The sequence below is a fragment of the Brachyhypopomus gauderio genome, chromosome 5 (assembly GCF_052324685.1).
Source record: "Brachyhypopomus gauderio isolate BG-103 chromosome 5, BGAUD_0.2, whole genome shotgun sequence".
In the NCBI taxonomy this organism is placed as follows: Eukaryota; Metazoa; Chordata; class Actinopteri; order Gymnotiformes; family Hypopomidae; genus Brachyhypopomus; species Brachyhypopomus gauderio.
Window position 1 is genome coordinate 35,718,571 of NC_135215.1, and position 13,133 is coordinate 35,731,703.

Sequence of the window (13,133 nt, forward strand, 5' to 3'; positions counted from 1 at the left end):
CAGTCACGCAGTAAGACATACTCATACACACATACTCAAACAAACATATACACACATACTCATTCACAGATCTCACGTTTTATCAACAATGCATTTCAACTCAGGATCTAAGGACAAACCGCTAGGTTATCTACTCTTTACTCTTCATTCAGTCCTTTACGTTTACTCAAGTTCCCAAGCTGCTTCCAATAAACATCAGTTGTATACTGACAGATTAGCCTTTGTCTAGGGAACAGTGGCCATAACTCACGAGAACACTGTTATTTGTACAGAAGCTACTGACATGGCAAAACTCCATTACAGCGCACACAGTCAATACCAAATGTTATTAATTGCCATCAGCCATTACTTTTTCATATATATTCTTTTCTAAGGTGGATATTTGCATAGTCCTCTGTATTCCACTATACTCTAAAGACTATGGGTAGTGTAAAGTGAATGGATGTGCTGACATATGTGGATATTTGAGAGAGGAATCTTGTGCACGTGAATACTACTGAGCTTGGTTTTGGCTGACACCACAGGATGGCTGCTAAGTGCTGTTGGCTTCTAAGGGGATACGTCTGGGTGCATGCTGTGAAATTAGCTAGGACCATCCTTCCCTAAATACTGTAGTACTACGAACAGTAATTAGTTTGAACAGAACAGTAATTAGTTTGAAAAGTTGAGAGATATTCTATGATGAAATTATGAAAGAGACAGAGAAAAAGAAAACACCACAGGAACTTCTGAAAATAGAAAATAACATACTAGGAATTATAAAACAATAATACTGAATAAAATAGTGAATAAATCGTTTTGGGCAAATGCTAAAGAACCAGAAAAAGAGACCTAAGCAATGAACATCTACAGTCTTTTATATTTTAATGGTTAGGAGAAAAGAAGAGAGAGTAGAGAGGAGAAGAGGAAACGGAGGAAGTGAGAGAGGGAGAGAAAGAGAGAGGGGGAAAGCGCCAGGGATTTTGATTGCGATTTCCTCTTGACCCTGTCTGCCTTGACGCAGAGCCTTTCTCCCCAAGAGGACCACAGTCCAAACACGGTCCCGCTCAACTGGCCGTGCCTGCCACAAACCTCCACCTCCCTCCCTGCACTGGGGCCCCACACCCCACTCTCACACCACAGCTACATGACAAAGGTCTGGGACAAGATTAAAAAGAAAAACAAAGATATAAGCTGTTTGAATCAGTGCTCATGGTAATTCAGAGGGGACGAGGTAGGTGGGAACTCTAGGACTTACTGTGGTGTGTGTGGGCTTACAGCAGAGACACAGCACAGGGCTTTACAGTGTGAAGACTTCTTTATGCTTTGATGACTGTTCATGATGAATTTGTGTTTAAACATCCAGAGAAAGCATGCTCAATGCATTTAGACATGTAGACATGGTATAAACATGGTTAATATGAACTGCTGAAGTTTAATTCTTGTATCACAATGGGGAAGAGACGTGATTTGACTTTGAACATGACATGGTTGATGGTGTTGGACAGGATGGTCTGAGTTTTCCCAGAAACTGTTGATCTACTGGGGATTTCACGCGCAAGATTAGCAGAAAAAGGTCCAAAAAGTGAAAACGGCAGTAACAGACAGTTCTCTTGTAAAAATGCCTTTGTTGAAGCCAAAGGACAGAGCAGAATGGTCAGACTGGTTTGGGATGATAGACTAGAGTAACTCATACACATTACAGTCAATGTATGCATAAGAGCATCTCTGAACCTTGAAAACCACACTGGGTACCATTTCTGTCAGCTAATTACAGGCAACTGGGGCAACAGGCAACTGCTGCTGGTGCTGTATTGGAGTGGGGGGGGCAGCTTCTTGGCACACGTTAGACACCTCCAAACCATGTGAGCTTCATGTAAACACCACATCTTGTCTGAGTATTGTTGCTGACCATGTCCATACCTTCATAGCTGCAGCTTACCTATCTTCTGATGGCTACGTCCAGTAGTCCAAGTCAAAGTCAAATTTATATAGAGCTTTTTACAACACGCTGTCACAAAGCAGCTATACAAGCACATGTGTGCGGATCCCTAATGAGCAAGCTAGGCATGGCGACAGTAGCATGGAAGAACTCCCTAGACCAGGGGTCACCAAATGGCGGACCACGCTTCGGATCCGGACCCGAACGCCGTCCTGTCCGGACCCAATCACATTCCTGATTAACTGGATACGGACCAAAATGGCAAAAATATATTTTTATTTTTACGGGAGACTAAATTTTAAACCGGAGCATTTATTTCAGAGCTACTGAAAAAACACTCCGTTTCCCCCCCCGCTCAACAACTAACGTTCGCCAACGCCGCCCCGGACCTCAGGTCAGAGCTATCTGCCAAAATTTGACCGCGGAAAAATATAATTGATTACCCCTGCCCTAGACGGTGTCAGGGCTGGGACCAGGACCATCCCTCCTGTCGCCACCAGAGGGAACCCACGAGCTAATACTCGTGGTAGTGTCAGGGCTGGGTCCAGGACCAGCCCTCCTGTCGCCACTGGAGGGAACCCACGAGCTAATACTCGTGGGAGACGCAATCAGCGGTGAGGACCTGCAGCTGTGCCTTTCCCTATTTAATGTGCACGGTTGCAGTGCCTCACTGCTGAGTTGTTTGTTGCCTCTTGCAGCCAGCTTGTTATCCCGGTTATTGAGCAGTCGTCTCTCTACACTGTTTTTTTCGAGGTCTCTTCTCCTGCGCCCTTACTGGCCTTTCTCAAGTTTTCCCCAAGCTTTTCCTTCTCTATACTCTATACCAGGCGTACTCAACTAAATTTGTCCGCGGTCCAATTTTGGCATATACCTGTGACCTGAGGTCCGGGGGGGGGGGGGGGCTGAGGGGTGTTGTGGTGTTTTGTCCGAAACGATATGTGGTAGAAACACCCCTCAAAACAGGGGAATGAACATTTACCTGACCAATTTTAATGTTGCTATGTGTTTCAGGTTTGAAAAGTGCTGGAATTTAGGTTAAAGTACTTTAAAATGCTTGAAATTGTAACTACTTGGTTTCACAACAAATATCTGTCTGACTGAATAGTTATCTTGTATTAGGTTAACAAATACGAGCCTCTTATAATTCCAGGACGAAACATGAGAACGTGAAGACGTGAAGATTGGGCGTTTTTTAAATAAACAACCATTAAATAATGTGATAAAAAGCGAATTATTTCGAGTATATGTATAAATATTTAACTTAATTATGTTTAACATGCTGGGAAATATTGAAATGGACCTTGAAAGTGACGTACAAGTGCTTTAATTCCACCTTATGAAGGTGTATGAACCCTGAAAACGTGACTTTGTTCATTGCGCTGAAGCGCGGCGCGCGCGAAGTTACAGGTGCACGACCTCGCGAACCGACAGCGCGGAGCCTCAGCGATTACCTTATTTTCGCCGCGCGGACCCTCGCGCCGCTCGCGAAGCGTCAACCAGGCTTGTAGCCCGGGGGGGGTGGCGAACGTAAGTTGTTGAGCGGGGGTGGCAAACGTAACACTCGTGACGGAGTGTTTTTTCAATAGCCCTGAAATAAATGTTACGGTTTTGTTTTGGTCCGTATCCAGTTAATCAGGAATGAGATTGGGTCCGGACAGGACTGCGTTCGGGTCCGGATCCGGACCGCGGTCCGCCAGTTGAGTACCCCTGCTCTATACCCTTCCCTGGCTTGTATTTGTTTTGTTCGTTTGGGCTCCCTTTTTTTCACGACATGTCGAGTGGTTTCCTCCGTGTGTTTTTTGTTCTCGTATTCTGAGTTTTCACTCAGTTTTCTTTTTCTGCGTTTCCCGCTTAGTGGCGGAGGTCTCAGTTTGTCGTGTTTTCTTTTGGGCTTTGCCCCTGGGTTCATCTCCTACAAAAACCCCGCGAGTCCCCTGTTCCCTGGGGGTTCGTGTTACAGACGGGGCATTAGGAAAAAGCGATCCCATCCTCTAATGTGTGGCCCAGCTAGTAGAAGTCCATATTTATAGTTCTATTTCTTGGCCAAGCAGCTCCTCCAGTGTAGATGCAGGTTCTCAGGTAGGAGTCGGTCTGCTGGCCACATCAGCACATCCATCCACAGCATCTGCACATCCTCTGGCAACCCAGACCATCTTCTAGGGGCTTTCATGGTATTGCCTTTGTAGAATAGTGTAACCAGGATACAAAATACAAGTTAGGTATGTAAACATCAATTTAAATATATATATATATAGAACATGTGCCAGTGATATTAGCATATAGTTCTGGCAGGCTTATCTATAGCAGCGTAACTAATGGGAGGGGCCTGGAGTTGACCAGTCATGAGGATCACTGAGACATTGCTTAGTAAAATAATGCACCATGTCATAGAGTTCAGATCGTCTGAAAATGTTTTCTTGAATGTGACAATGACATTGACAGTGAGTTCACTGTCTTCAAATAGCCTACACAGTCACCAGATCCCAGTCCCGTAGATGACCTTTGGCATGTGGTGAAACAGGATTCACATCATGAATGTGCAGCTGACAAATCTGCATGCAATGCGTGATGCCATCATGTCACTGTGGACCAAAATGATTCCGTCTCTGAGGAATGTTTCTACCACCTTCTTGAATCTATGCCTACGTAAGGGAGTTCTGAAGGCAAAAGTGGTTCCAACGCAAACTGTACCTAATGAAGTGGCCAGTGAGTGTAAAAGGGGTGATATGGTGGAGGAGGAGGGGATTGTGGGAGTCTGCGTGTGAGAGAGTACAGGCCATGCTGGCCAACACTGCTGTCTGTTCAGCAGTCTGATGACTCGTGGAAAGAAACAGTCCCTGAGTCAGCTGGTTCTGGTTTATATGCTTAAGTGCCGAATAGCAGCAGCAAGAACATAGTGTGGGTGGGTGGGGTCTCTCGTGATGCTCTTGGACTTCCTCTGACAACATTTGGTGTACAGCTCCAGCAGTGATGGAAGTTCAGCCCAGCACCAGTGATGTGGTCCACACCACCCTCTGCAGAATTTCATCAAGAGTGTAGTTCCTGTACGAGTCAGGGGTTTAACTGGCTATGAAGTCACTGAGGTCTGAACCTCTGTAGTTTCAGATGGTTTTCCCCCTAGAATCTTTTAGTTCTGAAACTGTTCTGGCCTACCCAGTCAGTAGTGACAAGACTGGCTCTCAACTGACCTCAGTACAGCCAGCAGTAGTCACATGTATTGTTGTTCAACTAAAACCAGCATAATGGTATTCAAAATTTCATTTAATAGACTCAAACATAACAAATGTGTGGTTTGTGTTGAGACTACTGTTAATGAGAAATTTCAAAATTATTGTTTCTTGTGATTTTTTTTTTTTGACATCTGACCATATAAAAAAAATGCAAATAGAGAGAACAAGAACGAGAGACTCAGAAAGGTACAATAAAATAATATTAACAACAAAGACACAATTGCACCTTATTTATCCCATGAGCAGTGTGTGTGGTCCACATGAGGTTCTTCGTGATGTGTTCATTGAAGAACCTGAAACTGCTGACCCTCTCTTTTGTGGTCCCAATGATGGTGACAAAATGGGAAAAAAAAATCATGCAATTGTTTTTCTTACTGGGACAAATACATAGCATACAGTTGACGTTTAGGGGAATGCCATTATTGTAACTGTCGCCTTTGCTGTGCGTGAGACGACCTGTTTGTTTGTGAGAATACCGATCATGTACACACCATGAGCTAATGTAACTCTTAATATACAAGAGCCAAGACCACAGCGATAAACTAAATATGGAACTGAATTTTGACTTTTATGCAGTCAGTGGGTTTACTGGCATGTTTTAATAAGTGTCCCATGCCCTCTGACTAATGATGTAGGTACGAGTTGTCATTAGTCTCATTAATCTCTAGTTGTCAAGAGCCTCTGTGCTCTTTGACATCTTCATTTGTAACTCTGAAGGGTCTCGAATGTCTACAGCAGTAGAAACTCATGTTTAAGTCCAGGTTTGACATTTCCTAACACAAAGGAAGGAACTGCAGCCAGACTGGTGTTCTGTCAATACGTGATTTACATACAAGCTCAGGTCAATGTACATCTCAGTCTATGATCAATCCATTCAACAAACATTAATTCAAACAAACAGATGGCAATGCTTACAGCCTTTAAGGTTCCTGACTGTATGTATATTATTATCTAGTGAGATTATATGCTGGAAAAACTTTGCATGCTCCAATTTAGATTTAGTTTAGATGGATTATTATGAAATCAAATCATGTAATGGTCTAGTGAAGAGGCTATCACAGCAGCTGTCATTCAGACACTTCCCTGTGAAGTTTGTACATCTAGAAAAGATTAAAGCGCTCACCACTGGCTTGGCTGAGCCCCATATATAAAAGGCTGCAATGAAATCACTTCACTCTGACCTCTCTCAAACCACAGTGCACGAAACACTGTGTGTATTGTCAGCTATCCCTTCGATTGTCATGCACTTTACCTCAAGGTTAAGTGATGCACTTGGAGGAAGATTTGTTGTCATGATTTTATGATTTTCAACTTTTGTCAAGGTACATAACATTGTTTTTTTGCGTGTAGCAGTACAAGGAGACAAAGCCAAAGATCTGTGCTCAGTCTATGTCACATTGTATTAAGTTATTTATCCATGCAAAGAGGAATTCTCGGTTTGGAATTTACCTTTCATAACAAGTATACATTACTTACAGAACATTAAATTATTTGTTTTTATGATGACAACAAAGGTATGATTTATGATACGTTTATTAGAAAAAAATCTTAAATCATGTCAAAACAAACCATTTTCTTTCAATGCCTTATAGTACTGCTTTGGACTACCTTACAGTGATCTTTGTTTTAAGCCTTTTATGATGTCAGAGGTATGAGGTCACACATTACATCAGGAGAAGTGCCAGCCCACTTTCACTCCGTTCTCACTCCGTTCTCTGCTGTGTGCTCCTGCTCCCTTCTTTTATTTTGTCATAAAAGTAGCTAAAACCACAAATTAAACAACATGTACAGGAAGACACTTGACGTGTTTCTTGCTTTGTTTTACTTTTTTCTTCCTTCTTTCTGTGCAGCAGGCGATGCCAAAAACACGCAACTGTTTACTCAGTGAGAAGACCTGTCTGTTTACAAGACCTGTCTGTTTACAAGATCTGTCTGTTTACAAGATCTGTCTGTTTACAAGACCGTGTCCACTTTGGGGAGAGATACCGAAAACACAGGCAAGGAAGCGGGAGGCAGAGGCGGACGGAGAGGAGCGAGAGAGAAACCAAATGAGAAGAAGGGAGGGGTTAAGAAAAGGGAGTAAAAGAGAGATTCAAAGTGACAATGGGAGAGAGAGAGCACCATATGAACTGAAAATCTTGAATGATGAGCCCTATGACATGTATTGGTAGTAAACCGTTCTTATTTTGTGCTCTTACGTAACATCATCTACCACTTTACAATATGCGTAGAGTTCACATTTTGTTCATTCCAGATTTTTTTTCTTTATGTTTAATGTTCAAGTCTACCTGGGCAGTTATGGTTGTATGAGATGCACAGACCCCTGTTTTCATTTGTTCTGTGAAGTGTGTTCATGTCCATGTGGGGTCTGCTTGTGTCTTCACGTGTCTCTGTGTGGTTAAGACCCTCTGTCTGCCTTTCCATTACATACATGCACATGGGTGGGTGTGTGTGTGTGTGTGTGTGTGTGTGTGTGTGTGTGTGTGTGTGTGTGTGTGTGTGTGTGTGTGTGGGGCATGTGTGTGTAGGTTCATGTACCTGTCTATGTGCATGTTTGATCAGCTATGCAAATGTCCTAAAAGGTGTCACACCATGCCGTTCTCCTGGCGTGCCTTGTGTACAGTGGTGGTCTGAGGACTGTGAAGAGACGGAGCCAGAGTGCAGAGGAAGCCAGCCAGCAGGGTGAGACCCAGGCCACCCCAAGCACTGAACATGGACCAGCCATAGCCATGACTGATGTCCTGTGGCAGCCCGTACAGGTTGCGGGGGTACCGGGACAGTTCAAAGTTAATACCGGCAACACATGTGCACAGAGAGATGATGCAGCAGGTCCCTAAAGGGTCAAAAGTGGGACACAGAAAAAAAGTGATTCATTACTTCCTATTGGAAAGGCTCTATTTAATTAATTTCTTAACAATTCCACATCAACGTGCTCCATCGCTTTTCATCTGCGTCCTCTTGCACTATGCTGCCGCCTAGTGGAATTCTGAAGGAACCAACGAAAACATTTACTCACCTCCCATTAGGAAGAGCAGGCCGGCTACATACTGCATCAGCTCGTTGTGTTTGCAGTAGCCTAGCACGCCGATGACCCAGCCAAACATGATGATGGACACAGCCATGCCTATGAATCCTGCTGTCATCCTCTGCAGATCTACAGTGAAACAGTGAGAGCAGGACAGCAGCCGAAATCATTTTACACCATAATTTTCAAGATCCCCATTAGGTTTTAAAAGCACAATGGATTTAATCTGATTGTATTATTATGCAGGCATTTTAGCCTGCTGAACTGTAACCATCTTGCTGGTTTCTTACTCTCATTAAGATGAAATCTTTTTAATTAGAGCAAACAAGAGAATATAAAAAAGCTTCCATGGATTGATGAAAATTCTCATGCAGAAGCATCGCCTATTTATCAGATCACTACTGTTCTCTCTTTGAAGGAGAAGCGTCATTTTCTCTTTTTCCATGGCCCTATTTTTAGTTTCCTCAATTGTCCGTGCTCTGACAGCCATGAAATTAGCCAGCAGAAATGGGCTCCAGGAAAGGGGTCGGGTCGTGGAGCGACCATCTCTCTCCTTCACTCTCACTCCAGATCAGGTGAGAGGTACTGGTCAGCTGGTCTCCAGATATACCACAGCATCATCAGGCCTGTGAGCTGGCCAATCACACGCCGCGGTGATGACTTACGGAGGGCGTGCCACTCATCCTGTCGAATGGTCTTCGTAATGTTCACTGGGAGATTGCGTGGAACATTTGAAGAGGAGTAATAATATTTTACTGCAGTACAGCGCTGGAGTAATCCTGTTGGACAAAAACATACAAACATGAATAAACTCTCTAGAGATATTCATCACCGGCAATCGTGTGGCATAGCTTTAATTTAATGCTGAGGGATTCCCAACATCCTGCCTTAAGGTTTAATCTCTGACACACTGGGAATAAATATTTATTAAACCCAGGCCAAAATTGATAATCTGGATGAGGTGTGATGGATTAGCTAATCTCTGCACCAAAGGCAATCTAATGAAGCAAGATTGAACACCCAGGCAAAATGGCATCAAAGAATGATTCTGCATGGCACTTAAGAATTCCATTCATTTCAAATCAGCTTCTCGGTGAACCATAATTCAAATGCAGTTAAGAAACTGAAAATGACTTAAACCTGTGATCTTGGGGTCAGGGATATTAGGGCAACTTTCTCTCAGTCTGCATGCCCATTTTACACCAAAACAAATTGCTTAGTTAGTTAGTTAGTTAGTTAGTTAGTTAGTTAGTTAGATTGGAAGTGTTGTTCTGTTTGTGGAGTTCTGGTACTAACCACTTAAATCTGAAAGACCTTTCAAGATATTACTTGCCTTAAATTTTTATTGGTACAGTAAAATCTAACCATATTAGCCATATTAACCATATAATCTTACCATATTCATGTTGCCATGTTCAAGTTTCCTTAACACTCATCTGATTCCCTGTTTCTAAATCATATTCCCTTTTGAATTAAATACAACCTTCACAGATGTGAAGCCATTTCACTCTTGTGCTCTACCTAATCAAATGTATATTGTGTTACCAGTTTTAACGGTTCAATTCAATGTAAAACTTTACTGTCTGGCTGCCACTTGTATCCAAGACAATGCGCGAATGTTTAAGTGCAAAGATCAGCACCTTGGATAGCGCCACAAACTTCTCAAAACAGTTCGCGTTCTTTGCGATGTTGTTGTCTCCTTTTAGAAGTCAACAGCGCTTCTGTTTTCTCTGCACGTATTTGGGAGCTTTCTTTATGGGTCACTGTCCGGATGTATGCATGGATGTATGTATTGAGATGGGCCTGCCATTACCGTTCCACTATTACAAGTCTCACCTTTAAAGATAAGATCCTCATTATCCTGGTCGAAGCCCTCTCTATGACACTTTCTCCACAGTCCCGTTGCTGTAGAATTGAAACGCCGATTACACCGTGACTCCATGGCTGAAGCGAAAGGCAGGAGATCTCGCTTTGTCCGGAGAAGCGATCCACTGGTAGACTCCATCCGACCCACATCACCCCCCTTTGGAAGCATCCGAAGAGGAAGGTTTTGGTTTGAGATATATATGTATCCCGGGTCGTTTCTTTTACTGGCGTATTTCTTGCAGCGCTCCCGGTGCCGACGGGCATCAGTCTCGTACCAGTAGTCTGTGCTCATTGCAATTGCTAACAGTCCCAGTGCACAGAAGGCCAAAAATAGACCGGACGCCGTTAATATTCTCATGGTGGCCATATTCCGCGAGCGCCGAAGAGCCTGGACAGATGCACGATGTGTCGGCCGCTGGTGAGATGTTACCCCGGGACTGAAATCACGGCAGTCCGCTCAACATCCTCCACCTCACTAACCCGGAATCTACCAATTCCAGCATAGATGGAGCCCATATCGTCTTAAACTTGTCATAGCGTAGCATTTAACCTTTGTATATTGTTCTTGTAGCCCTAGACAGACATGTTTTACTTACCATCTGTGCTACTAGCGGTTTGGTGTGGGAACTGGCGAGAGCCAATGCCGCGAGTGGAGACTGGTGATGAAAGCGCTCAGGATTCGTCCGGGCTGTTGGTGAACGAGCAGCTTCACCGTTTCAGCCGCAGTACAGATGAAACCTTCAGTCCACACAAACCATCACTGTCTCGTTTACTTCACATGTACAGACTTTTTATTAAATGTAGTCATAAAAAATTAAAATGGCGCTGTCATAAACGTGGCCTGAATCCCTTGACGCAAAATTGAGGGTTGCCAAAGAAAGATTATAAATAGAGATCGTATCAGTCATAGTTCTACATTTAAATTACACTGGACTACATTTTTCTTGTTTTTTACCCCCGAAGTTAAAAGGTGGCCATTAGAGTACTATTTGAATGGTTTTAGGCAATTTTACATACATTACATATCATTTCATGAATTACATGAATTATTGTGATATTACATTGATTATATAGTATTCATAAATAAGGCAGTTCATGTACTTAAACCCTCTACAGATGTGTCATTTTAAATTAAACAGTGTGCCTATATTTGGCCTATTGACTCTTCAGTGTCCAGTAGTTTGCTAGTTCAGAGGGAATACACTTTCCTTCATAGTTAATGGCACATGATTCTATTGAAACAAGAAAATCTTTGGGTGATAGGAAAAGTCTGAAAACATATTTGAATTCAGCATGCACAAATACATAATAAACATTTTTCTATTTATCTATTTATTTAGTAAGAATTACAATTATCAGTGACCAGTGCTAATATCTCAGAGTTGTGAAATGTTGTAAAATACCATATATGGCCAGAGGATGGAGACAGGATCATTCCCAGCTGTACAGCACAGCAAAAGGTTTTGCCTACCTAGTCTATCCTGTACTGTCACCCCCTGCATTCTTTAAAAAATTGTTTGATTAGGATTATCTAAAAATGTCTAGAGTTCTTCTAGGATTTCCTGATGATTATCTGTCAAAAGATGAAGTTGTTAGCATGTCTGTAATCTCAAAAGAGCTGTGTGTGTGTTTGTGTGTGTTTGTGTGTGTTTGTGTGTGTGTGTGTGTGTGTGTGTGTGTGTGTGTGTGTGTGTGTGTTTGCTTGCCTGTGTTAGGGGTTGTGTGGAGATGAGGGCTGTTAACGCCAGGACTGTGTGTCATGTGTCAATGTTTTGTGTGGTTACAGTTGGTCCACAGTCCCTGAGCTGACAGGAAGTTTGTCAGCAGAGATAAAACCCTAAAGACATCCAGCTGACAATCTTCATAGGGCTGGAGTGCTTGTCTTTCATGCCACAGTGGACATCCCCATGTGGATCTGTATAGAAAAAAACAGCATGTGTGTGTGTGTGTGTGTGTGTGTGTGTGTGTGTGTGTGTGTGTTGTCAGTATATCACATGTGATCACATGTGGTTTCTAAGAGGATTTGTCATTTATTTGTTTATTTCATATTTATTTGTGTTAACAATGGATGGACATTCCTTTGCTAATTTTATTGAAATGATGCCCTTTTTGTAATTCAGAAGAATGACCTCTCCAGCCAGGGAAGAGGTGGCAGAGGGAATCATTTTGATGATTTTTCTGAGCTATCTAAAGAGAGTTACAGTGAGGGTGAAGCTGTTTTAGCCTGTTGTGCAACAGAGACACTAAGTGTGAGCAGATGTAACTGACTTCCTGTGGTGCTTAAAAATACCCTGCAATGCATTGTTGGGAAAACACAAAAACACACATATGCACACATACATACACACACACACACACACACACACACATAATACATCTGTACATAATACATAATACTAAAAGAATACTCCAGAATAATGATAATGTCACATTATGTGCCCACACTTAACAACACGTTTGAAAATAAAGAAGACAAAATTAAGACAGCATTTGAAAGAGAAACAGAAGAGTTCCCAGCAGAGCATCTTGTATAATGATTCTTTTAGTGACTGTGGCTGAAAGAGCAGGCTCTCCAAAGAGACAGTCCACAACACATCCACCACTCATTCATGTTTACACAATGATCATGGGGAAATGAATCCGAAAGCTTTTGACTTCTCCTTTTGACTGTGCGAGGTCGCGCACGCGCACACGCGCACACACACACACACACACACACCTAGGTGAGTGTGTGAATGTGTATGTGCACACACACCATTATCGTTAAAATTTTAGTAAATTGGAATGTGAGATTCTTTAAACTGAATACATATTTTGCAAATTGCAGAATACGGTGAAATTATATTTTATATTGTTTTCTGTAGCAAATTCTATCTAGTATGTGTTATATATGTGTACACATAGAATATATACCGGGAACACCAAAGTATGTTGGATTTTTGTTACGTCTACTGCGCTCCTGTGGATGCTGTAAAAGTATCTGCTTCCTCTAAACGGACTAAACAGTGCTGGGCTTTGATTAAAAAAAGGAAGAAGACTCTCCTGGAACTTCACTTTGGTTTAACCCTTAATGTTTATGACATTATTCAGC

At 42.5% G+C, this 13,133-nt stretch overlaps 1 protein-coding gene across 1 annotated transcript; it reads right to left on the reverse strand.

Annotated features, from left to right (window-relative positions):
* Window positions 1-7,597: 7,597 nt before the first annotated feature.
* On the reverse strand, window positions 7,598-10,836 carry tmem276a (transmembrane protein 276a). Its single transcript, XM_077004615.1, has 4 exons — window positions 10,013-10,836; window positions 8,842-8,955; window positions 8,168-8,305; window positions 7,598-7,984 (listed from the first exon to the last, which is right to left on the reverse strand). Exons 1-4 carry the CDS (start codon window positions 10,407-10,409, stop codon window positions 7,737-7,739), a joined length of 897 nt encoding a protein of 298 aa, XP_076860730.1. The 5' UTR covers window positions 10,410-10,836; the 3' UTR covers window positions 7,598-7,736.
* Between the last annotated feature and the right edge of the window lie 2,297 nt (window positions 10,837-13,133).

Coding starts and splice junctions, on each gene's coding strand:
- tmem276a (XM_077004615.1), bottom strand. CDS start 10,409: ATGGCCACCATGAGAATATTAACGGCGTCCGGTCTATTTTTGGCCTTC. Junction 8,306..8,841: donor GGATGAGTGGCACGCCCTCC/GTAAGTCATCAC, acceptor GTTTCACTGTAG/ATCTGCAGAGGATGACAGCA. Junction 7,985..8,167: donor CCTGCTCTTCCTAATGGGAG/GTGAGTAAATGT, acceptor TTGACCCTTTAG/GGACCTGCTGCATCATCTCT.